General features: G+C 41.8%; 1 protein-coding gene and 1 long non-coding RNA gene across 2 annotated transcripts in view; one reads left to right on the forward strand and one right to left on the reverse strand.

The window, feature by feature from the left end:
- The window catches only part of LOC138287582 (uncharacterized), a 337,458-nt gene that overhangs the window by 283,140 nt on the left and 26,827 nt on the right, over positions 1–27,491 (reverse strand). The gene's annotated exons all lie outside the window — the stretch shown is intronic.
- The window catches only part of LOC138287581 (sodium- and chloride-dependent betaine transporter-like), a 515,340-nt gene that overhangs the window by 253,471 nt on the left and 234,378 nt on the right, over positions 1–27,491 (forward strand). The window contains exon 3 of the mRNA XM_069228140.1: positions 7,518–7,652. Within this exon, the coding sequence (XP_069084241.1) occupies positions 7,518–7,652 (135 nt within the window). The remainder of the gene's footprint in view (positions 1–7,517; positions 7,653–27,491) is intronic.

Here is a 27,491-nt window from a genome sequence, read left to right on the forward strand (position 1 = left end):
TTTGGCACTTTTAACGCCTGCTCAGAGCAGGCGTTAAAAGGAGGCTTCCATTCGTTACAATGGGCCTCAATGGGCTATCCAGGATTAGAGTCAACATTTTTTTACGCTATTCCTGCAAAGCTCCAAACTAGCATCAAAAAGTTTGACGCTAGTTCCCCTAACTACTCAGCGCACACATGGTGGCTTTAGGGGGCTCTAAGGGGCGCAAGAAAAGTGGATGCACTGGGTGAGGCACCACTTTTCTTAAACCAGGGCCATACTCTCTTTGCAAGGCTTGCACATGCTTTACTTCAGACTCAACACTCTGATGTCACTTGACAATACTCATGCTTAAGTAAAATACAGATAAACGTCTACAATGAAAAATCACAGCAGACAATTACTGCCACGCTCGTTAACACGGGCAAAAAGGTGAGCAAATACAACAAAAAAATTACCCACTCTTCCCCATTCCTTTTACTCTTTCAATGATTGTCTCTTCCTTCATGTCTCACCATTTCTAATATTTTTTTTCCTCGTCTTTCTTTCTACCGTCTCAATTTCTGCATACGTCTCTTTTTTTATCTCGCTCCTCCCCACCATCCTTAAACTCTGATCCCCACAGTCTTACTTACTCGTTCGCTCTCTTTTCTGAATCGCTTTTCCCCTCAGTTCTACTCTCCCTTTCTTTCTCTCGTTCTCACGTGCACCCTTTTTACATTCTCTCTCATTTTCTCTTTGTCATTCTCTCTCCTGCTTCCTTTTTCTCTCGTCTTCACTCTCACATCCCGCGTTCTCTCTTCCCACCCTCCTTCCTCGCCTCTGTGTGTGTGTGTGTGGGCGTGTGTGTGTGTGTCAAGGCAGCGAAAATAAATGAAGCACTTGGCATTCAGAGCAACTGTACTGACACAGGCACCATCAGACATTTACTAGTGCAGTGCAAATGTCAAGTTGGCATTTATTACCGCTTTTCAGCAAAACTGACATGAGAAAATTACATTTCACTTTAAACAGGGAAAGAACTCTTCTATTAATCACAATTTCTCTTGAATGTGTTTTTTACCGTATTGTGTAAATGTAGCCTCCATGGCTGTTTTGTTAAAACAAGAACACACGAATAATTCCAGGGCTTAAACCAGATCTGTACCGTATAATAAGCTATTGATTACCATTGTTGAAAGGGGGTGGAGCATCATGACCTCGAGTCTTCACTTCTGGTGAGTCACACTCCGCCCCCTCACCCCCCAAACACTTAATAACTTCTCTCTCTCTATCTGATGACCCGTCTGTATGTATATCTATCTGTCCGTCTATCTTTTTGAATATATTGCTCTTAGCCCCCTTCATAGGGCAATTCTAATGTCAACCACTGTGCAAAACATTCTCTTAATGCGATTATGAGCTGTGGCTGGGAGCAAAGTAGAACTGGCTGCTTAAGGGCCGCGGCGTAATGAGACAAAGGACTGATTGAGGCCGGTACTGGAGCGCCATTCTGTGTCCTCAATGCTGGCAAAAGGGTTTTCCTCCTCCCATACGTCCCCTCCACTTGTCCCAGGGGGAACTATATTCCGCTGGAAAGCTTGGCGCGCCATCAATGAAATCAAGGAAGAAAGGCTAATTAAGCAAAGCCGAAACATTTATATAATACACAAGGAGGCCGGGAGGGGGTCTCCTATGTTATGGGGGTAGTTTGGAGAAAATAAAAGAAAAAAGGAGGATTTAATTGGAAAGGGCCTGTGTAAGAAAACAGGGGGGCGGGGGGAGTTCTTGGTTCCATTAACCCTTTCACAGAGCGCTTAGAAGATGGAAGGGTGGTTTCACGCTATTCAAGCCAATGAATTAGGCAAATGTCCCTCCTTGCCTATTCAGATGCTTCCGCTCCCGTCAGATGCTGTACGTTTGGGGGCTGTGGGAGGTGGACATTATGAAAATGCCGACTTTGTAACATGGTAACACTGTGACGGAAGGGCGAGAGGGCTTGTGAAGTCTGCACCCCCAACAGCATGGTGGTAGCTCCAGCGGACGCAGGCTGTGTGTCGAATAGATCCTTAAGGAATTGTATGAATGGAGAGTTGTTTAAATGGACCTGTGCCAAGAGGCGCAAGTGCACTCAAAGTTAAACATATGTGGGAATTAAAAGCCCTCCTTGGCCATGCTGTTTCGGCATGAATGGGGGGCATGTCATTCTTCATCACGTTTTAAAGTGCAAAATTCAGGGGAATAGTGAGAGATGCCGAGCAGGCAGCTCTTTCCAAGCACCAGTACTGCTGTCCGGGGCTCTCAGATGGCGATCCTATTTGAAGTTTTGCACCATGGCATAATAACAAAGCTATCCCAAGTTTAAAAGTGGTCACGTGATATGTTTTTACCAAGTCAACTTTTCCGCACTCCACCTTTACTCTGGGAGTCTACAGTTTTGCACCACAACACAGTGTTATCTCAAGGCCCCCTAAATGTGGATTTGAGGAAGTGAATTCTTCCATTGGATAGAAAATCCAGTTGCAGTGTTTTCACATTTGTGGTATGTGGGTTATTTTTTGACCCATCACCTTTACCTGTGGCTGAGGGGCCATTACAGCCATAAACCCCATGCTTTGGCAAAGAGGGCTGGATTATATTGTTAAATAACCTCCCTATCATGCAGGGGAGACATTATGGACCATAAACTCCTCCTAGGGAAAGCATGAGGGATGTTTATTTTTTGTGACTTTTGCAGATGTTCTAGAGCAACCGCAACTATCATAACAAAGTGAAGGTTTTTAAAGGGTGATATTTCTTCCTAATCCTCTGCCTCCCACAAATGTGGAGTGGGCTTTGGTTCCCTAACTGCTACCTCATCTCCTAGCATAATTGTCTTGCGCAAAAGTGTGGATAGCTTTTATAATCAGCCCGCCATACAGAAGGTCTCAGTTGATGCATTCATCCACTGCCTTGGCAAGGACAGAAAAGTATAATTATATTAGAACACTGCTTTTGCTATTGACTTCTTACACCCACATCTCTTGCGGTCATTGGTGGAGGACCACTTTGAGAAGCTGTCACTACCCTGGTGCAGTGTTCAAATGTGAAGACACTATGTGGCACCTCTGTGACAATCTGGTCCTGTGCGTCTCACAAAATGCTGTGGGCCACGTTGGGCTTTTGCAGCTAGCACCCTTATCGGTGGCTTTTAGTTACTAGAAAAAGGTCACGGGGTGCATACTGTTAGCTGTTTAAATCCCTCTTGTCCTTAGCCAATCCACTTTGGGTAGGGGCAAACATTGCCTCATCATTAGGCAAGGGGGGTTACATATTATCCACCCCTGCACTACTGCAGCAAGGTGGACTTCTTGTGGGCAGGGAAACTCAGATTGCTCCAGCTAGGATGGGTGCATGCGGGAAGCCAGCTGGGCCACAGGAGCCCTCAAGCTCTACACACAGCCCCTTATGGTGGTGGTGTGTAGTGGGTGCCCAAGTTGAGAAGCAGGGCACCCATGTAAGGCCCCAGGGGATGGAGCCCCTAGGGCTCTAAAGGGTTGGGGCAGGTGGGCTGTGCTCCCCGTCGATTTAAATGAAGAAAACGGAACTGGGAGATGGGGTCCTCAGGGGCTGTAGTGACACAGGGAAGGGCCCTGCACTCCCATTCACTTCATTTAAGAAATGACCAGGGGGATGGGTCTCCTGGGCCCTAGAGGCTTAGTGAGGGGGTTGTGTGCCCCTCCCCAATAAATATTTAAAAAGGGTGTCCCACTTATTATTCACTGAATCTTGGAGGAGCATTCAGGATGCCCTGCAAGGGCTTTTTTGTTTATATTTTTTAGCTTGGTGTTGCCTCTAGAATAGGAAGCAGCACTACCAAGCCTTTTTTTCTTAGTGTTGTTGGGCATTGCAGGGAGTCCAACTGCCCCCCATCAACATTAAAAAAAAAATAGTAAGTGTCCTGAGTCATTACATTCACAATCCCAGGAGCACTTGCCATATTTTATTAAAGGACTCCTAGCTGTACCTCTGTGCTCTTCAGCTGGAGTGCAAAACCCTCTTGTGATTGTTTTTTTCTGTTGCATTTTCTGGACTAAAAACGTTAAAGGAAAGACACAGAAAGACATGTGAGTTTTTTTTAAATACCAATGTGTCTCTGACTATTTATTTTGCCATTTTTCACGCACAAAATGTAATAATAAAAACTTTGTTAGAATAAAGACTCACAGACGTTTTATTACTTCTTTGCTAAACATTTGTATAATAATCAATCTTAGTAAACATTGCATTGGATGAATTACTGACATAAACACTAGATTAAACATATTTGTGATTTTTGGAGAAAGATGTAGATCTGCTTTATATATATTGATATGCTCACGCCTCGGTAAAGCCAGTAGGCTCACTTTTTACATTTTGGTATTGTGACTCTTTTGACAAAGTCAGGAAGTCTGCCTGAGTGTGGCCAGGACCTGTGAGACCAACCACAAGCTGTGTATACCAGAAGGCTGTGCATGGCGTGGGGTTGCCTACCCACAGGGGGTTGGCCCAAGGGTGGTGTTGGATTTACATATGGTAGTAAAATATTACTTTACGTTTAACAAACCCCAGAAATTCACTGAAAAAAACAAATGTTAGTGACAACGTAATGTTTTAATCTAAAAAAACAGTGAAATTCACCAGTTATTGTTATCTCAAGTAACTATAACTCATGCCCTAAAGTAATTATAACTCACACTCTCACCATGCACTGCTAATTACCCCATGTATTACATCACGCATGACATGTTCTATGACATTGTTGCTTTTCAAATTACATATGTGGGTAGGGTAAATCAACTGTAGAGCCCATGTGCTATCTAACTATTAGTGCCAATTTGGCTTTTCCTGCACGATTGTACTGCTGTCTTACCTGCCAATTAGACATGCCAATTGGGGTCACCCCATCATTTGGGATCAAAGAACATGCACTAGGAACTGTTTTGCAGTTCTCCACTACAGAGCATCACAATTACAGTACATCCCCGTGAACAAAAATGGGGCCATATAAAATAGATGAACTTTCTTACAGAGGGGATTTTCTAGGTGGAGGCCTGGCACCACCAGTTAGTATAAACCTTAAGTAACACAAGAGATATCAAAATTAGATGGATCCCAATCAAGTATTAAGACACTGACAACTATGCAGTCTTTTAGAGACATTTAATGAATGTGATCTCATTTCAAGCCAGGGTCATCATTTCAGCACAGACCTGCTGAAGAACTCATTATACCAGTGAGAAATATGTTACTGGAGCAGTTCAAAACGCTCAAGCCTGGATATTGAGAATAATTTAATGCATCGATGAAAGCTGAGGATTGCCCCATAGCAAAGATGAAAAGAAGAGCACGAAATGTAATTTAATTTTTATAAATATATGAATTACCAGCGGTAACCACCTTTAAAACATTTTTTAGCCATAAACAGTTCTTGTTACATTTCAAAAAGGCTGTAATAAAGTTGCTCATTAAACTGAATAGTGCATGAATGTCTGTTATGAGTGCGAGGTAATTTGACTAAATGAGTGTAGTACTTATTTGTAGGTCTGGGGTGAATTTTCCTCCTAAGGGTGCAGTGTGTGGAATCACCAGAGAATTCAGCCCTGATCCCTACAACAGTACAAATAGTTTACTGGACAGTGCAGCTGCTGCATTGGTTCTAGTGTTGTAAGTTGCACTGGCATTGGCAACATGGGATTTTTCACAAATCAGATTGGCCTAAACAAAGAGGTATGCAAACAAGCATTGAACAATGTATGTTTGGGATTATATGTTCTGAAACATACAGTTGTGTTTTGTCCACCCATAACTACCAGTATACTGATGTGATTGCAAGAAGCAACTGCAAATCAGATGACTCTCCATCATCCAGGATGTCACTGTCCCGTATGATGACTTTCAGCCTTGCCAAATTGTGGATTTTTAACAAGGTCACAATCACATAACTAATATCTCCTCATTACGAATTGCCTGTTATTTGGTTATACAAGGGTGGATACTGGGGGTAGGATGTCAAATTCTGTGATGTCCCAACACCCAGAGCTTCCAAGCATCCCAGGTCCATGCAAGATGTACTGGTCCAGGCCAGGTTTTTTTTCTTCAATTATGGGGACTTGTAGTCCTGTTTTATAATGGAATAAACTAGACTACAAGTTCCAGAATTCAAAGAAAAGCCTTAACTGGTGCAGCACATCATGCATGGACCTAGAAAACTGGACAGGACTGCGCACCCAATAACCCCATCACAAGTTATTCCACCCAGAACATGAAATAACATGTAGAACTGGAAATACTGATTCCTTTTGTGCATGTAATTTTGGGCTTTGTTTAAGTCAGATATGGGTCAGATGGAAGGATGTGAGGTGAAGTCACCCCAGAACAAGTCAGTGGCGGGAGAGCATTACATGCAGTGCAAAAGGGGATCAAGTAGACGGGGTCTGTACTGTGTCGCTGCCAGTAGTTTGCACCAGGTGTGAATCCATACCCAAATACAGCAAAATGGGAAGCACTCAAGAGGTAGTCATAGAAACCAAATAATTCACAAATGTAAAATAAATGCTCCAGTGTTCACAATCAGCATCCAGTCCGTTGATTCCAGGAAACGGGCTTATAGTCCAAACAACTTAGCATCTTCCACAAAAATTGTCCAGCCCAACCAACTGGTTTTATCTTTACAGTAGGACTTCATCAGGGTTCTCAATGTTCATGGTTCTTGTAAGGACCACCACATCAATGATATTACTTACTTTCCACTTCATAAATATTCTAGTCCTCACTTGCGCAATGTTCCTCATTCATAAACAAAGCAACCGGAGTGCATCCCCTATTGTAGTACTTGGTTTACTGCTTGTGTGAGGTTTCTTGGGGGGTCGAACCTCGTGGGTGGAAGCACCTGGATTGTGGATTATAGGGAATCAGCCACTGGTGCGGTGGATTTTGGCTATAACTGCCTCTGTTGTGAAGATGAATCCACACCCAATAAAACTCTACTAGGTCCTGTGATTCCTTACCTGAAGTTTACAGGGTTGGTATTTGAAAACCCAGTAAACACCAGGCCTTTTGTGGAAGCCTTCAGTGATAGCACCTAAACCACTTGGGATTCCACTCCAGGACACTTAAAATGAGGGCATTAGTGTCTGCTGATATAGTATTTTTTGTGTAGGACTGTTGCATATAAATAGCAGGCAACTGTGTTTATTTCAACAAACTCTGCATGGTCAGGTTCACTCTAAACCAGAACACAACGTTGGTAAATAAACCACAGAGCTGTCTGTATCTTGACATAAATGAAATAGCTAGTGTTTAGATTGTTTAAAGAAAAAGGTGTTTTGGGATGAAAAATATATCTAGCATATTACTTATGAGCTATTTGACAGAGACAACCATTCTTTGATTTACCGTTTAGGTTAGTGATTATAAACGCATTTTATAATGCGAAGCTTAATGACATGCTTTTAGTGATAAATACTCGACAATATTTGATAACTTTAAGTCATTTTAGTGGCTGATATATTTAAGCTGTCCGTTTTCTTTTCGTGTAGGTGCCTTCTTCATCCCCTACCTCATCTTCCTCTTCACCTGCGGTATCCCAGTGTTCTTCTTGGAGACGGCACTCGGACAGTACACTAGTGAAGGCGGAGTCACAGCCTGGAGGAAAATATGCCCCATCTTTGAAGGTAAGATGCATAAGAAGTTTAGCCACCCGACCTGTGGGGGACTACAATGCATCAGGAGAAACAAAGCTTCTCCTGCCCAGAAAGCAATAGCAAAAAACACAAAGAGACAGAAAAAACCAGCAGAGCAGTGGGTGGAAAAGATGGAAGCTACGAGGACATAAATGCCATGGTGTTGGGAAATGAAAAGAGTTGTTGGAAAGCTGATCAAAACTGTGGTGACTTTGGCACAGAAAATGCCACCATGATCACTCAGTAGTTATATAAATTTATTTAGATGCTCCCCTTGAATGCTCAGAGAAGTGCCCAGGCACTTATTCAATCTCGCTTGGACTATGGGAACATTCTTTACCTGGGGCTGATAAAGCCTCCCTGAGACAGCTGCAGGTGGTACAAAAAGCAGTGGTAAAGCTGATTCATCAGCCACCAAAAGTTGCCTCAGTGCCCTCATTTCGCCATGAATTACACTGGCTTGAGGTGGAAAAACAAATCCAGTTTAAGGCTCTGCGCTATGTTTTTAAAGCCAGAGGAGGTACTGCTTCTTCTTATATCACTGACTTGATTAAAACATATCAACCTGCTCGAAATTTATGCTCTAGCAAACTCTTCGTTTGTTACATTCCCAAATTCAAACTCACTCGCATTGGAGGTTGCTTTTTTTCCTCCATAGGTCCCAGACTTTGGAACGCTCTACCAGTACATCTTATATCTCGTCCTTCACTGATTAACTTCCGGAATCAATTGAAAACATGGCTTTTCTAACTTTGTAGTTAGCCCTCCTACCTGTGGTATATAGCGCAAGAGTTAGACTTACCTGTGCTATATAGCGAGTGCCGGGAAACCCTGATTGGGGAGCTATTGACTCTTCACAAGCACCTAAATAATAATAACAACTATAACTCGTGATAATGCGTCCCACCCTAGGTAATTTACTTAGTCTGGGACTTGTTTTAGGCCAATGAATCTTTTGACCCTGATTGGAGACACCTTAAGACGAGATAACTACTCAGCATATCAATCAATAAATCAATAGTCTCATCAGTATTCACAGTAATAAATCAATCAAATCAGTTAATCACTTCAATATGAATTTGAAACGCAACGCAACCTTTCAGCCATGAATAACCACACAAATTTAGTAAAATTTTTGATATTTATTCCCTATTGGTTACACTCTACTAGCAAATTTATTAGTCTCAACACCAGAAAACACATCAACAATGTTATAATGTGGCAACTCGAATAAGATTTAAGCAAAGCAAAGATTATAAACATTAGAACAAAACACAGCGTTAACATGTATCTACTTAGCAAAGTATCATTAGCGCATCTATTCAACACAGCAAAGATTCAGTCATTTTGTCTGTTGCATCCAATATTAGTGAACTCCTTGCCTAACCTCGAATTAGCATCAGCATGTTGGGCTTCATGCAAAACAATTTAGTAACACAAATTTGGAAAACGTCTGACTATGGTCTCTGTCAAAAGCAGTTGGTACCTAGAAAGGAAAGGCAAGCAGACAATTACAATTTCATTATCATATAGTTACCCTCTGTAATGGTTCAGCATACAGAGTCAGTCTTCGTCTTCAGGATAGTATTCGATTTGTCATCCACCAGGATTAAACAGCAAAGTCTCAGAAACTAGGGCATAAAGTTCTTCCCTCGTAAGGAGGATAAGAACTTAATATTGGGCAAAACAAGGTGAGTATGGTTTGAAGAATCAAAGCAGCAAAGGCAAAGACGGAATGCCAGAGTAACAGCAGGGGTGTCCCTCTAATGGCTGATGTCTCCTTGTAATGCAACGTTAACTTGAATTTCCCAGACAAATCTCTAATTTCCCATTGGTCGGTAGTTGGTGCACCACTATCTCTATCCAATGGTTGCGTGGTCACCTTACTAGAATTTTCACCTAAGACAGTTCTCATACAGTTCATTGGCTCCTGTGATTTACGTCTTCATCGGGTGAGATGGCAGGTAGAAAAAGTTACACGCAAAACTCCTGTCAGTAGCTCCATTGTCTTTACCAGTTCAGGCGACCTGGTACCTGTTGCGAATTACACTGTTGCATTAAACAAGAATGTCTCCTTGAGCAAGTCGGGTCTCATGAGAAAGAATTTACTATGGCTACACACATCTGTAGCTCCTGGAAAAGTACAGCTTTATGTCCTTCAGGAAGACAGCACAGTGCACGTTAGAAAACACACTTAATGTGAGACCAGGCAGCTAGGCACAGACTCTTGCTAACTAAGGCCTTATGATTTATTCAGTAAAACTTTAACCTATAATTCTTAAATGCTAAACAGAATCATACATTAGTACATTAATAATTCATTATTAATCAATTTCATTAGTCATCGTATACATTGGTGGCCTCTCCCCGTGGGCACACTTCAAACACATACATTAGAAACATTTTAATGCGTTTTCTATGCAGCTTCATTGTACATTATTTTGCAAGCAGCTCATGTTAATTCTAATTATAAAAGTTACAGTCCAACACTCGCATCCTCGCTATACAATGCTAATTACAAGACATATTACATAACTCATGACATCTTCTATGACATCATTACTAATATCACTGCAACATTTACAATAAAATTATTGATGAGAAAATTGTGCACGGCAGGAGTGCGAGTTATAGGTAACTTAGAACATGAGGTTTAGTTAGTTCAGATAACTATAACTGGTGAATTTCTGTGGTTTTTAGAGTTTAAAATAGTTTTCTCTTATTCTTATTTAGCCAAGGCGAAGTTGCGGTTGAACCACACATTTTATTTTTAAATTTACGGCCAAGGATCTTCATAGCTCAATTTGTGAACATTTAGGTTAGATATTGTGAGTAAATTGAGGAAGCATAATGTTTTATTATGCCTATTTCATTCTCCATCCATGACAGGATCGAAGATAGATGTAGAGAGACCCACCAGCTAGAATGCCTCAATAAAACGGTCATTTGGAAATTATACAAATTCGGCAAATTACGACTGCCCCCATTGGTTTTATTGAGTTTCAACTGTATGAGTGAAATTCTAGCTGAATTATTTTTCCAGAGATAGTCTGAGATTAGTTTTTCAACTTACTTGTAGAAATTTGCAAAGAGGAAAAGGGGAAACATGCTTGTGAGAAAGGTAATCATGATTTTCAAGCATTCCACTCTGCCCCACCATATAATATATTTGGGGAACCGTGTTTCAAATAGATTTTTGATTTTCATTGTTATGGTATTTTCAATACGGATTCTTTTGTCTGTGAGATTTTGCTAGCATTCTATACCTTAGTATTTCAGTTGGTTAGTTTGCCATTTAAGTCCAGTTGATCCTATAATTATTTGATGGCTTAGTTCATTTAGTGGGAAGATTTGCATTTTGTCACTGTTAATTGAGTAACCTGAAACTGTTGCATACTTGTTAATAATGTCTAGTATTACTGGAATTACTTGGTCAGATTCTTCCATAACATTAGAACAACATCCGCATATACTGTAATTTTTTGATGGCCAAGTTGAATTGTAAACCTTTGATGTTATGCTATAGAATTTGTAAAAAGCATAGCTGCCCCGGCACAGGGGCTTCCCAGTGATAGTCCCATGAAAGAACTATCTGCAGCTGTCAGCCTATAGAAAGAAGTAAAAGAGAAGAGGCCCTAAGTAGAGAAAAGCCAGGTCTTCAAGGTATTTCTAAAATATAAATGGTTGTGGATGCTCCTGATGGAGAGCGAAAGTTAGTTCCAGAGAGATGAGGCCTTGGCCTCCTGCTCTTAGTCTCCTGATTCAGGAATAGAGGCCAGATTAAGATTGGCCGAACACAAAGGACATGAGGGCAGGTATGGCGATATAAGTTTAAACAGAATGGGGACCCAATGGGAATGCAAGATCTTAATTGCAATACACAATGTCTTAAAGTGAACACAAACACTACATAGAGGTACACAGTTCAGAGAACACGGAGTTCCAACTAGGAATCCTAAGTAGGACTCAGGTCAGTCTAGGACCTCACACACCCATTTGGGTGTCATGCTTCATCCTTGGACCGGTGCTGCAATCTCCAGAGAGCCCCACAAGGGGTCTTTGAAAGAGATCTTTTGATCAGTGCCACCTGGTTGAGTGCAGGGAGTGAAGAAAGTGAAGTACTCAAAAGGTGAACGTTAAAATTGACTATAGGACTCGCAAGCCTATGGGTTTATTTGATACCTGTGGGGCCTATTTCAAGGTTAAAAACAAAGATCAGAGTGCCACCAGAGGTAATGTTCTCACACTCACTGCAAAACAAGTGAGGGAAAAGAAGGATTTCTTCAATCACAGTGTGTAGGTCAACATGTTTCACGCCTAGAGAAGTCTCTACCAATCAAGTGGCATTTCGTCAGGACCAAAAACAAAAGCCTAATCCTCACTACAGAGTCCCTAAGTGTGTCTGCGATGTTGGAAGAATTAAAAAAAAAGACTTACGTATAAGTCCAGATACCTAATATAAGGCAGACCCTCTTTGATTGAAATCTATGCTGGTCAAGTCTATGCCGGGAAACTTACCCGACGGTTGCAACCCAGAAAAGTGAACACACCTGTCCACAGGGAGCCAATGTGTCTTTTGCAAAGAGGACCGAAAACAGAACAATCTTTTGGAATGGAGAGCAGCAGCCTGGCAGCAGCATTTTTGGTCAGTTGAAGTCTTCTAGTAACTGTCTTGTTGGCTTTCAAGTAAAGAATGTTGCAATAATAGAGGACAGGATTACTGCCTGAATGATGATTTGTCGAGCACTAGGGTCGAAAAGACCAAGAATGGGTTTAAGGCCTCTCAAGAGCTTAAAGGAAGTGCCTACTACCGATTTCATTCAAAGGTCATGGCTGTCCATCCAGATGTCTTGATTTTTGGTAGAGGTCTTAGGTGGGGGGGGGGTGGGAAGGTTCAAGGGAGGAATGGTCACCCCACAAGTGGGTATCCTTCCTACTAGAAGTATTTCCATTTTGCTTGAATTCAGGTGTAGGCAGTTGTCATTCATCCACTCTGCGTAGATGTGTTGATATGAGTTGTGGATCGTAGGTGGTACAGTTAGGGTCCAATAGCAAGTAGAAAGAGTAAAGGAGTAAAGGAGACAAGGGGCAACGTTGACTTGTTCCGTGGGCCAATTTAAAGTATTTTGAGAAATCTCCATTAACTTTAATGTGTACAGATGGGCGAGAGTATAAGGCCATTACCATATGCATGTAAACTGGGCGAAGTACAACTTTTTCCTATCACAGAGTGCAGAAAGGTCCAGGAGACTTTATCAAGGGCTTTTTGTGCATTCAGGGCCATGGCCATAATTGGGGTGGAAAGAAGTTTAGTCTTCTCTAGGACCTGGGAAAACATCTTATATTGTCTGATGCTAGGCACCCTTTAATGATGCCATTAATAATGTGGGTGTCATGGATAAGTTTAGGAAGGAGTTTGTTTAGGTGCTTTGCTAGAATGTTGGCATATAATTAACAGTCTATGTTCAGAAGTGATATCTGTCTATAGTTTTTAGTTTCCAGCGAGTCTTTCCTTTACATATTTATTGCTACAATAGTAGCTTCTGAGGCCGTACCCTTCAACTTTCCAGGCTTCAAAAAATGGACAAACAGTGCACGTTCTGATGAAGTAAATTGTCTCCGGGAAGACTTTGAGAATATGTTCTTAGCTTCTTAGCCAAACTAACTAAAACTGTATAAACTACTATGTAGAAAATCTCCAATTATTACAACTTGATAGCTGGGGTACCCACTTCTATTTTAGTTTTAACCCACTGTCCACATTCAAATAAGCACATAGTTCTAAATCTGAAAGAATATTAGTAATTAAAATTGGATCTTGCTCACACTCAGAAATAGACAAATGTGTAACAGTATCATGTATATTTTAAAATGCCAAATCATTATAAACAATCTCTGTTGCATCAGTTTTATGCTTCGTGGGTCTTAAAAAAGTATTTTTTAAGTTCCAATGTCTTCACAAATTTTAACAAATCCTTCTTCAATTACATGCCATTATATCTCACTCCTGAACAAAAACTCATCCCTTTGCTAAGTCATGATTGCACATCATAAGTAAGTGTTTGATCAGACAAATTCACAACAGTAACATCTAATGCTAGTGTATGAGGTTCAACCAGCTGGACTCCTACTATTTTTAATTGTTCCAAGAATATGTTTGCATGCCTCTCCTCTCGCTTTGTAGTTCCCCTTCCTCTATTCTCCCTTCGTATTATCTTCCATCGTCCATTCTGGCTCTGATATTTTGATCGCATTCTGATCTTTATAATTTCTTTTAGAAAAACATATAGGTATATGTATGATTTTTAGTTTCAAGAAAACATTTAGGGGCATAGTAATAAGCCCCTAGTGCCACCTTGCGCCATATTAGCATAATTTGTTTTACGCTAATGTGGCCCAATGAGACCAAAATCCTAGTGCCATATTTACAATGTGCCGCAGTGCATGCATTGCACCTCTTTGTAACCCTTTGCGCAACATTATGCCTGCACCAGGCATAATGCATGCAAAAGGGGCGTTCCCCCGTTATAGGGCCGAAAAAATTGCACAAGGAAATCTAAGAGATTTCCTTACGTCATTTTGTAAGGCACTTTTAACGCCTGCTTAGAGCAGGGGTTAAAAGGGGGCTTCCATTATTCATAATGGGCCCTATTTACACTGCAGGAGTATCGCCAATAAGTGAATGCAGTAATTACTTGACTGGAAACCAACTGAACGTTCTGCATTATATCCAAGAGGCTTGTTATCCGGTCTATCTGGAGATTTTCTGCAAAAGCAGCCAGAGATTTCCAGGGGGCTCTATTATAATATCACAGTTAGAAAGACACTCTTGCTAATTCTAAGGCTATTGTCAGAGAGCTACATACTTTAAGCCCCTAAGTGTCATTCTGTTAACTCTCTTTGTCCGACAAAAGAGATGTACTAGAGAGGAGGAGTTTTTCTTTCTGATCATTGACACTCTGATGGAATCTGGTCTTGGTCTGACGGTTTGTACTACTTTAGTGGCCTGGAAGTCACCATTATCAGAACTCAGCAAAGCTCTGTTCCTAGGGTTGTAGGAGTCTTTAAGAGGTCTTCGGCTATGACATATCCATAATCACTAGATGGGTGGACTGGAATTTGACTGGGTCTTCCACATGAATATTCAATATAGTCACTCCTTTAAGCAGCTCATCATAAAATATGGTGTACATCACAAAGTTGCTGTGTGGGAACATATGAAGAATATGCATCTGAAGAATGGAAAGAGAAGATGGCTGAAGATCTCCTTTTCTGCCTCCTGGGTGTTGATTGTGGTGCAGTAACTGGTAGTAAAATCAACAAAGAAGGAAGTGTTGGACATAAAGACATCTTCCTTATAGGAGATACTGATGGACTTTTAGGTACCATGATTGGTCTTGTTGGACCAGGAGGCACTTGAAATGGATCCTCTGCTCAAATTATCACACTTGGTTTCTTTGCAGATAAGCCAATATCGATGTTGGAATCAAAAGGCATCTAGAACGAAATCCTGAAACTCCAGATGCAGAAGTGTGCCTCTACATTGATCTCCTTGGTGGGGTATACCCCTACATAGAACAAGAATGTTTTACTGTCAATCTCTTTGATGGCCAATACTTCAATGTCATGTGTTTCAAAATTAATGAAAGAGTTGGTGGAGAGGGCCTCGACATCTCCGATGTTGACAATGGGTGACTCAAAAGCAAAGACCTGTCTGATAATACTTGTCTTTTCAGCATTTATGTCATCCCTGCCATTGAACCTGCGTACATTGGTTAGCATGTCAGAGCCCTGCTTCAATGTCAACCAGTGCTCCTGAATTACAGGCAGTGAAAAGTGCGACGGGTGCTGTTGCACCAAATGCACGCAACATTGCTGCCAGCTCGATTACGAGCGTGAAACTCATAATAGGGCCAGTGGGCGGAAGAGCAGAGTGGCGGTGTTCCGACCTAATGAGTTTGGCGGGTGGCCTCCGACAGTCAGGACTTGACTCTGTAGAATCTCCTGGGCTCTGACGGTGCCTTTTCGGTGCATGCATTTGTGCACTGGCTGATGGTTTTGAAGTCAGAATTATCTCTGTTGGTGTGGCTATACAAAATTTGAAGTCTTGGCATTGCCATCTGGACCACTCAGGCTAGAGCGGGAAGCCTGGGTTTGGAGGATAGACTGCTTTATTGCCTAGACCAGTAGCGCCCAGTGAGGCTCCTACAGTGCTGGTTCATTGGCATTTTCTTGGGCTATGAAAAGGATTCAAATGTATGTTTTTTTGGGGGGTAATTCAAGGTAGGTCCAGAACTATGTCGGAGTTTCTTAAGATAAATTACATCAAAATAATTTGTACACAGTGGTTACCCTACAAGCATGGCATGGATCCTACCTGTTTGTTGTCTTATACAAAAAGACTTCAGTCATAACAACACATTTGGGTTACATAAGTACAAGCAGTGGCTCGCCCTGGCGGCCACAGTTTGTGAAACAACAGTTCTCCTGCTTAAAACATCTCCTACCCATGGAGTTCTTACTGTTACTGTTGAGTATTGACTTTGAGACGTATTCCTTGGGGTGTATACCCATATAAACAAACACATGTATATTCCCATGGACATGGGAAGGCGTGGTGAAGCACTGAAAGGAACATCAGTAGAAGTAGGAGTGAGAAAAGGGCCAATTGATAGGGTTAGAAAGATATTTTCTTGGTGTTGATTTTCCATGTACTTGGTAACCACAGCATCCAGAAATAATGCATAAGTCAACATCAAATGATACATGGGAACTTGGTGGAGTGGTTACATGAAGCCTGGAGTTGGAAGAGAGGAGAACAAGTTAAACAGTACTGGACTGTGACAGGAGTTCACAGAGTGAAGGGTACGTGCTCTGGGCCTGTGACAGCGACTGTGGAAGGTATTGGGAGTGGTGTCTCTTCAAACAAAAAGCAGTGCTATTCCAGCTCTGTTTTAGACAATGCTTCCGAAAGTGGTATCTGCATGGTCGCAGTAGCTGTGAGGGGACTGTCATCAAAGCCATGACACCAGTCAATTCTGAGAGGAGGAAGTGATGGAGTTTGCTCCACTTTTGTGCCCTATGATATGCTGCTCCTCTCACTCTGGCACTGTGTTAGCTTCTTTGTGCTACAGGGTTAGGAAAATGGCTGCCTCTACTAACTGAACTCTATTTGAAGAGGCCAAATTTATATCCGAAGGCTGGATGTTTTTTGCTATCAAGCTTGAGGCTGTAAAGTGCTTGGGTCCGGAGTCACAACTTCTTTCCCACCATTTTGGAAACAACACCTTTCACCATCTTCTTGCCTAGAACTAACCTATGTGATTGGTTGGTGACCCTCCAGAGGTTATCAAGAGCACGTGCTATCACCTAGTGTTAAGCTGTACTCAAGTCATTTGGTTAATGCACCCACTGCAGAAGTCTTGACAGAACAGGAATGTCACAGATTACAATCCTGACATAGCTTTTCCACCTCTTCATCTCTGCAAGGTCAATACACATGAATTATAACGATTTTGTTAAGAATGGCCCCTGCTTTGCAGTGCTATGAAATGGCAGAACCTGTATTACCAAGTGCTTTATAAAAAAAAACCAAGCTATGTCCAATCTGCCCCAACACGCCCCAGACGAAGACCCAAGGGGAGAGGATGTGGCATAGGGGCCAGAGCTCCCAACGTTGGAGCTGGGGAACATGGTTCGAGTCTCGCACCGGCTCAACAGCCTTTGATTCTGGGCAACTCACTTAATCTCCTCTTGCTACCAAAAATTTATGTGTTCTTGTGTAATGTAACTAGTGCTCATGTAAAACACTGTAATACCTTTGTATTGAGTTTGTGCTATATAAAACTGCAAAAACATTAAATAAAGAGTTCCAGTACCTTCGTGTTGAGTTTGAGCTACATAAACTGCAAAAAAATTAAATACATAAAAAAGACCCCGCAGACTTCGTAAAGAAACAGCAAGATGGCCGAAAACAAGGAAAAGGAAGAAACAACATACAGCAGTGAGCGCGAAGAGGTGAGGCAAAAGAAAACAAGGAGGTATGAGGCAAGCAGCCATGGTGGCAAAGGAGTTAACAAGCGACAGCTGGAGAAGGGTGATTGGGTGGCGGGACAAGCAAGATTATGGTGTGCGGGTGTGTGATTTCAATGCTATGGATCAAGCAGTAGGGTGCTTGTACAGTGCCCCCAAGATCAGCATTGTAAGCATGTTGACTCACAGGAGCAGGGAACCAAGAAAAAAAAGCCCCCCAAAGCACAGATAAACACAACAAAGCGTAATTATACAGCAGTTAGTCTCTGCTCCCAAAGAAAAAAAGGAGGGACAAAGAGGCATGACGGACAACTAGCAAGCAAGGATTTTTTAATTACACTGCAACGAACAAATGAAATAGTTTTAAGCCCACAGAAGTAGTCTTACTAAAAGTTTACAAGAGGCCGTATGCTTGTGCGTGACCTAATATGTGACACAATATCAAGCCAATAAATGGATAGGGCTTTTGAGAGAGAACGAGAGAGAGAGAGAGAGAGAGAGGGGGCAGGGGTGAAAATGAACGAGAGTGAGTTTGAACAAGTTAAAAATAAATATCTTGAGCCTTCTTTGGCAATAAGAGACAGAGTGAGTGTGACAAATGTGGGGTTTCCAACATGGAGAACAGAATGGAGAAGCTGACCATATACGAATCTAGACAGAAGATACAACATGGCACATATGTGAGTATCCATGTCTCTGGGTGGTGTCGTCTTTGAATTAAAAATGATCCATAAACCATTATGAACCATGCTATTTAGAGTGGAGCTGCCAGAGTGTCAACCAAGTTACCAAGACTTGCAGTGAAGTTTCTAGAATACCAGAAGAACATTGAAGGCTGACACCACAATATTTCCCAGGTACGATTTTAGCTCTTCATTCTGAGTTTTGAACCACTGAATGGTGTAGGACATGGTAATCCCATACATGCCAATTTTTTAGAGCAGGCAAGTGGGAAATGTTAAGAAAATAGTCAGAAGAAAGTAATATTCCCACTGAAGAATACAGTATATTTCCCCATTTTTAGCAGCATAGTAAAATAGCACAAACAAAAACAGAGTTCTAAACTTAGTTTTTGTGTGCACTATGTAAAACTGCTAAAAATAAAATTTTGAAGCCTCCTGCTTGCTCTTATGTGCCCTCCCAAGAATTAAAGACAGAGGCCCTCATTTCAACCCTGAGGTCGCCGGAAGCAGCGCCAACAGGCTGGCGGTGCTTCATCTGGCATTCCGACCGTGGCTGTAAAGCCGCGGTCGCCCAGCCGGGTCCGGCGGTTTCCCGCCGGATTACCCCCGGCTGGGAGAATCCTCCATGGCGGCGCTGCAAGCAGCGCCGCCATGGGGATTCCGACCCCCTTCCCGCCAGCCTGTTTCTGGCGGTTTTCCCCGCCAGTAACAGGATGGCGGGAACGGGTGTCGTGGGGCCCCTGCACTGCCCATGCCACTGGCCCCAGCATGATTTTCAAATCGCAACGGGTGCAACTGCACCCGTCGCACCCCTGCAACACCGCCGACTCCATTCGGAGCCGGCTTCTATGTTGCAGGGCCTTTCCCGCTGGGCCGGCGGGCACTCCTTTGGCGGGCACCCGCCGGCCCAGCGGGAAAGCCAGAATGGCCTCCGCGAATGACCGCCAGAGTGTTAACCATTGAAGTCAGAGATAATTCTTGGAAGGGGTGATTGGAGCTTGCATGTGGGACAGGCAACAACATTTTATTTTTAGCCGTTTTACAAAACTCTGAATCTGGTTTTCGCATTCATGAATTGGGCGCTGGGAGACTAGTCTTTAAATCATTAGTCTTCCCCAAGTCCATCATTAGGGTTGGCACATATGTAATTTCACACATTTCACCCTCTTCCTATCTGAGAATACAGCATCATCCTCCCACATGTGCACGCGAGCACGCGCGCGCACCCACACACACACAATTTTGTCTAGATTTTACACAGTGAAGTTTGAATTTGAGTTGTGGGGAGTGCAATCCTTTTGACATTACTTACACTAACAATTTGAGCGCAAATTCTAGACTGTGCTGGAATCACGGTTATAGTAGCATATGGACTGAGTGCCTAAGTATCTCTGAGGAGCATGATGTGCCCTCTAATTGTCCTTCATAGGAAGAACAAAATTAATGAGCAGACATAGACGATGTAATCGTACCCACCGAGCAAATTGTAAATGGATTTAAGTTTAGAGATGCAGGAGAGAATGGATGAAGGTATCAGAAGAGGATCCAGAGGAGGAGGCTGTCAAGCAGCACTCAAAGAGACGCAGGTCAAATATTCTGGAAGTGGAAGTACAGAATGTGCTGTATCAGCAAGTGTTCGATGAGCTGTTTGTGCACAAAAGTGTGTTATGGGCGTCAGTTCACCAAAATGTCAGAGATAGTGGAAGTGACATCACACGGCACTCCAGTTGACCTTTACTTTGACTCACACACACGCTTACACATACACACATATTCACACACTCTCACCCACAAGCATGCATACAACATACATTTAAAGAATTTTTTACTTACCTTAGCTGCCATATAGGGTCAGATTCCAACTAATTGTACTCCATGTTTATTACACAAATAGTGAATAATATTATTCACTATTTGGGTGGTAAACGATTGACAGAAAACCAGGAAAGTGGGTCCTCACCAACGTCCATGAGGAGGAGCTGCCTCTGCTTTCCAGGGCTCATTTTGCCACCTCTGAGGCTAGAGGTCGTAAAGTCAGTGAGTGTCAGGGGTCGCAAGGGGCAAGCCGGGGGTCACAGCTGCGACTCCTGATGAACCCTAAATGATGTCCATGTATGACATGTTAGAAAATGGAGCTTACGTCAAAAGTGCAGGGCACACATTTTAGCTCCAGGTTATGCTAGGAATTTACAAATGATGTGAACTTAAGAGGTAATGAGAATAATACTGGCGCTTGGCCTTGACTCTGATATGCACACTGCTGCTACATAGTGCATATTTGACGTGGCAAGGCTGTTAAAAAGAAACGAGTGAACAGTATAGAAAATAGTTGTGGATTTTATGGGGTCAATAAGAGGATATGTATTCCACGTTGTTACTAAGTGCTACTTATTCCACAGGGCCTATGATGATATTATGAAAGGAATTGATAGGTCCCATGAACAAAATGTGAGCAAGTTATTAAAGAACTATACTGAATGTAGATCAGGGTGAAAAGACACACTGATGCACTGGTGGCAATTGAATGGCCTGCCTGCTCATTTGTCTGTGCAGGGTGCATTTCTGTGTGCTTCTGTGTGTGTGTGGATGTAAATGAACCCTGTCCTATATATCTGAGTATCAGCTTACTCCTTTAAAGGTACATGGTTGTGTGTACACTCACTTTTCCTTAGGAAATCAAAAGGTATCTGGTATATTAGGGATGCATTTCAGTCCATCATATTTTTGGCCACCGTACCACTAGGAACAGCCCAATTTGCAAGACCAGCTCCCCACAAGGTGGGGATACGAGCAACCTCAGACTGGTTTTAGCCTATTCAGGCCTTCTCCACGAGGTGCAGCTTGATTAATATGGAACAATCAACATGGGACCCACGTCTGCCCATACTCGTCACACTTATTATATCATGCTGAGAAAAACAAAAAGTGATGGGTAGTGTGCTTGAAATAATCTCAGTCACTGGCAATTCCACAGTCAGAATTCCAGTCTATTATGTTTTTTGCTCCCATGCCATTCTAGAGAGAGATCAGCCATATGCAAATCAGCCATGGTGCTGCCATGCTCCAGTAGCAATATTCCAGCTCAAACTACCAATAGAGGTCACCTACAGATGGGTACTCAATAAATCCATGACAAATTTAGGGGCTTATTTACAAGCCCCTAGTGCCACCGGGGAATCACTTTCAGCAATTCTCCGGTGACGCTGTGTCCTTTTACACATTTACAAGGCAGCTATAAGCCACTTTGCATGGTTTAATGCTACCCTGTAAATATGCCCTCCCCTCCGATGCAGTTGTCTGTGGCAGAGGGGCGTGCAATTGGTGTTGCTGTGGGCATTTCCACCCAAAACCCATTGTTTTTGACACTGCCCCAGATTTACGAGAAATCATAAACCTGAAACAGTGCCAAAAGCAAACGCCACCCCCTTGGTGGCTTTAGAGTGGTGCAACAAGGAGAAATACTTTTATTTCTCCTCTTTTTTGCTTTTTGTATATGTTTTGTATGTTGCAAGGATGCCTGAGTTGGTAGTAGGCAGCTAATTTTAGCACCAGTGCAGAGGGAGAGGACAGAAATGTACCTTATCTTGTAGATACTGACCATTTCTGCCCTTTCCTGGTGGTACAGCAAGACACTTGCTATGCCACCCTGCACCACAGGTGCTTGTAAATAAGCCTCTTAGTCTATCTAGGCATCCTCAGTGAGGTATAGCTTGATTCCTATGTCACAATGAGCATGGAAGCATGTCTGGCTGTCGCCCTTAAGGTAAAAAGTGAATAGTGACATGCTTAAATGAATCTCAGCCACTGATACGTACTCGGGGGTCACATCTGTCCCAAAGTTGGCTGTTCCCTGAATGTTTGTCTTTCTAGATGCCTTTTATTTCTGTGTTTCCCTCTGAATGTCTTAGTTAATCTGTGTGTTTGTCTACCTGACATTGTGTGCCCACCTATGTGCCTGCTTGTGCCCTTGGGTATATTTTATTCTCTATGTGCCTTCAGGTGTTCTAAATGCCAATGTGCGTTTTTGAAAGCATTGTAAAAGATGTGCTAATATGTACACTATTGCAGTGTTGTGACAATAGAGCAACTTCCGGCATTACTGTAGAATTGTGAAAATGGACAAGTAGGTGCCCTATTGCGGTATTCCAAAAAGGGTACGTATGTTCACTACAGCAACTCTATAGAAATTGCGCCAGTGTGGGCATTATTGCGAAATTGTGAAACCTCTCGATTGTAGCCATTAAAGTGTCATTGTTAATATTGACGAAATGTGTGAATTATCAAAGCGTTATCCAGACTTGGTGCATACTTGCCATACTTCAGTACTGTAGAAATTGGCATGTTTGGGCATTACTGTGTCACAGAGAGAACATGAAAATGGTACATGAATGCAACATCGAGGAAATGAGGCCAGTGAGGCCATTATTGCAGCATACCAACACTGCATTGTGGAAACCAGCAACCTATGATTCAGCTCGACTGCTAGGATCTTTGTGCTATAATTCAAACGTTTTAACAGAATTTAATGATAACGATACTGCAATGATTTTATTTAATTTAAGCAAAGAAACATCTGTCCTTCTTCGGACCGTATAGAGACCGGCAGAATGGTCTGAAGGACATTATGCATAGCAAGGGCTTCAGTACGAGTTCGCAGTTAAATTCCACTTTGTGCTGTAAATGCTGTTGCAATTGATTGAGAATTCAAAAATTCCCCTGTAGTGTTGTATTCCAACTATCTGTATGTCTGACTGATGTTGCTGTTTCAGCGCACGTTTTGCGCTGGAAAGTAAATAAAAATATTGCGCAGAATTGCATCACTTTTCTGATGCCAACCCATTGCAAAATGTTTGTTTATCTGGGCCCAGGTGTTTTTTAACACTCCATAATCATCTGGGATGAGGATGATTCTCCTGATGCTTCTGCTGCAGCACCAGTGCTGGTTCTTGTTTCAGTTTGTTGAATCTCCACTGTGGTAAGGGCACTGCTCTCACTGTCTCTTGCAATGTTCTTGCAAATGCCTTTCGCACTCCTGAGCATGGTTTGCTTTGAGCTGCCCGCCACCTTGTGGATGTTCGTATTTAATATAAGCCTCTGAATGGGAAATCACACAGTTTGCAAATCACTCTACTTGCATCCAGTTTTTTTCACTCCGCAGTAAGTAAACAATTCCCAGTCAAAACTGAAACTGTTTCCCTCTGCAGGTGTTGCCGGTCCTGAAGATGTCTTTGATTTCTTCTGCCTCATCTATTCTGTTGGTGTCTCGTCAATGCAGAACTTTCTACCTCCCTGATTTATTGTGCTGTTAGATAAGATATCACCGGTGTCACCGGTAAACTCTATATCCCACTGAACTCTGTTACTAAAATAGCAAGCACTGGCATAACCAATATGCCTGGCTTGTGAATAGAAGTGCCTTTTGTGTCATTAATGGGTTTAGGCACCCATTAAGCCATCTTAAATGCACTGTATTACTCATCATTGAAGTCATGCATCCATTCATCAACTCACTCACTCATTCTTGCTTTCACCCTCTAAAACAACCACAATAAAACACACACAAACTCAACAACATCTACAATGTAAGTTAAAAGAGAACAAGCAGAAAAATAGATGCTGTAGTCTAAACACAGAAGGCATATGTTTGCAATCACAAAACTAAACAAAGCAGCATGCGTCCATCATGGAAAGGTATTGCAAGCAGTATATTGTTGTTTTAAAGTTCAAGCAGGGCCACCACATTCCAAACCAATGTGTTGGCAATCAAGGAATGATTAAACAATGATACACTATAGACAACAGCGTTCCATAAGGTGTTCCTGGTTTAGATGAATTTGACACATGGGCTGCGGCTCTCTGTACATGAAATGAGTGGCACGCATCCTGCTAGCACTGCCCAGAGAGCTGTAGTATCCACTTAAGAAACATTAAATTAAAAATAGGAGACACAAAGCAATGAAAGGAGAACTATACAACGAAAAAATTCAAAACTAAAGGACTGACCAACTAGCCCTAACACTGAAGTGCACTTATTTTCAGGAGGATGTACAAACATGATCAGAAAATACCCTCATTCACAGGGCAGAAGATCCAATGACTGATGTGGACTGAACCATTACCCAGGCAGTTCAGTGTCTTGGATGGAAACAGAGTGTAAATGACTCTCCGACAGATAAGTGGCAGAGCAGAGATGACACACAGGCCCTCTATGTATACATATGGCTATATATTTATATATATGAATGTATATATTATTTAATGGTTGTTATTAAATACAAGTTCCTGTAAGACTGCTAATAATAGATTCTAGCAAGTTATTAATGTGCAAATCTCCTTACTCTGGGCTTTGTCAGAGGCAGTAACCAACACTGAAATCATTCCCTAGAAACGTAATCTGTGACATTTTATGTAACACAAATACCAATCTGTAATATTTAATACAGACAAGTAGCAATCCACTCTTAAATGTCTATATATTTTAACATAGTTTTTCACAATCAATATGTCAGCCCTAATTCCTTTATCATAATGTTTCATGATAATCAATCAGGCCTATAGCTTTAATCACTGTCTTGTCACCATACCCATCTCAAGTCCATTGTAATGACGGTAAGCTTTCCCTAAGGCAACCATCTAGCATACAGTCATAAAAGTACAAATGTTAACAAAACTACAACTGGTTTTACTTTTTAGCCAACACTAAAGCCTACCAAGAATCGTCATGGTCAAAACTCCCAGGTTTTGTCAGAGTGAGTGGCCAGTGCCAAAACCATTGCCTACTACGGCAATCTGTGAGATTTCATGTAACAAAATAACTGTCTATAGCCTGTAACTCGATGTAATTGTAACCAGCTGTTAGAAGCTTAGCACCTTTAACATATGCTTTTCACAATTTATAAGTTAGCCCAACTGCCTTGGTGATAATGTTTCATAATAAACAGACTGGACCTATGGCATTAGGTATAACATTTTCAGTGCACCAAACAGCCATTTAGCTAGGGCCACTAGAAATATGCATTTGTGTTTGCACAACTATGGTGTTTTCTGCATAACTATGGACTTGTGGCATTTGCCACCTTTCCATGAGATTGCCTGAAAGATAAACAAGTGGAAGGTTTGGAACAAGATCAGAAGCAGTAACAAATTACAGCTTCTTAATAATGTTGCCTTTTGATTTCTTTCATTCCTTTTTATACTGGCCAGTTAAAAACGTTTTGTACTGTGATTTTTAGAGAATGGGAACTTATTTTATATTTAACTGGTAGGTTATTTGGGCAAAGGCACCTCTTCTGACAAAAGGGTATGTTGACATGGTATACAGGTTAATGGGAATCTACATAGAGCTGAGGTATTAAATCCTGGCAATATTATTAATCTTTAAGCCATTTGATGCCAATGGTTCAATCAAAGCAGTCAAAATTATTGGCAGTTTTAGAAATCCATACTGCACCTTGGTCCATTCTGATCAACCATGAAACTTACAGAGCATTTGAATAAAAGACAAGAAACTTGAGACCAAAGTATAAACCACAACAGCAAGCAACATCTGAAATGTGACAATATCACAAATCCTTTTTACCAGTTATCCATACAACAAAGCTACTTGGCACCACTGGATCATTTAATGACCTTGTAAGGAAATGGGCCATTGGTTATGTGGCCTGCACAAGTATTGAGTCCAGAACCCACTCCTCACTGGGAACCAAGCACCCTATTCTAGCGCTTGACTCACTCAGGGTAGTTTAGCAGAGCAGTGCAGGAACTACTAAGGGGAGATGGTGTGGGCTAATAATCAGTATTCACTAGCAAACAATAATAACACTCGATAAATCATAGTCCAGTGAGTGTTTTTTCATTAGAAAACAAAAGGTAAAATTATTACACATGCTACTTAATACTACACAGTAACTTACAAATATACAGAAGGCTGGTGGAAATATCTCTGATATGATAACAGCCAACCCCCAATTCATGGAAGACAAAAAACAAGAACCAAGATAAGAAAATGAAAGAGACTGTTCAGAAAGTGTGTGACTAAGATTGTTTTGCTTATTTAAAATCCATAGCAGAGCCTTATATCCAGGAAGTGATGATAGTGAAGAAATATCCCCATGTTGTCGAAGGTTTATAACTTATACTTTGGTATTGTGCAGCACACACACCCTGCACCAGGGTTGGCATACTCTAAACTACGTTTAAAAGAGGTTGCCTAGGGTTGCCCACTGCAGGCTAGACTCTTGGGGCCAAACACAAACAAGTGTGTAGGCTCTAGACAAAGAGCCTCAACACTCATTGAAGGGGTCCTGCAGTCCTGGGGAAGTTTCTGCACTCGGGGTGGAATCTCCACAGTGAGCATGGACAATGCAGAGACTCCCCCATGACTGTGGGCCCTCAGCCACAAATGTGGAGGCCCTTTATGAATGAGGCCCATAATGTTTAAGTGATGTGTACACTTGAACTTGCATGTTTTAAGTTGACTGCCCAGGATATGAAACAATATATATATATTATATATATATATAATGTTTTCTTTTCACAGCTTACTTCCCCCGATTGCCTTCTACAGCTCATTTATTTATTTATAGTATTTATAAAGTGCTCAATCATCCCTTAAAAGATATCCCAGTGCTAGACCTATAGCCAGCAAGACTCAGATGAGCACAAAACCATAGAGCAGAAAAAACCATATCTGCAGCATCCTCCAAATCTTAGATGATCCAAAGTCAAGCATAAATTGGCAGGGAGGGCAGGGAGGGCATTTCATTGAGAAGCTGCAAATAATTGAAGGAGTGACCACCCAGTATAGATCTCTTAATTCCCCTGCTTTGTATCAAAGCCTGCTTAGCGGAGCGAAGAGCATGCACTAGTTTGTAGAAAGCGAATCTGCTGTGCAAGGTCACTGGACCAGTGTTCTAAATCGCTCTATAGACATGGCAAAGTAGCCTGAAAATGTCTCTCTTGCGAACTGGAAACCAGTAAATGGAATTTAGACAATCAATAACCAAACTCATAACTTCCTGAGATTGCTTGCTATCTTATAAAGCCACCTTCCACTATATTTCTAAAATCCTGCATGCAAAAACTGTACTTTCCCTAATTCCACTTGATTCCTTTA

The sequence above is a fragment of the Pleurodeles waltl genome, chromosome 4_1, assembly GCF_031143425.1.
Source record: "Pleurodeles waltl isolate 20211129_DDA chromosome 4_1, aPleWal1.hap1.20221129, whole genome shotgun sequence".
Lineage (NCBI taxonomy): Eukaryota > Metazoa > Chordata > Amphibia > Caudata > Salamandridae > Pleurodeles > Pleurodeles waltl.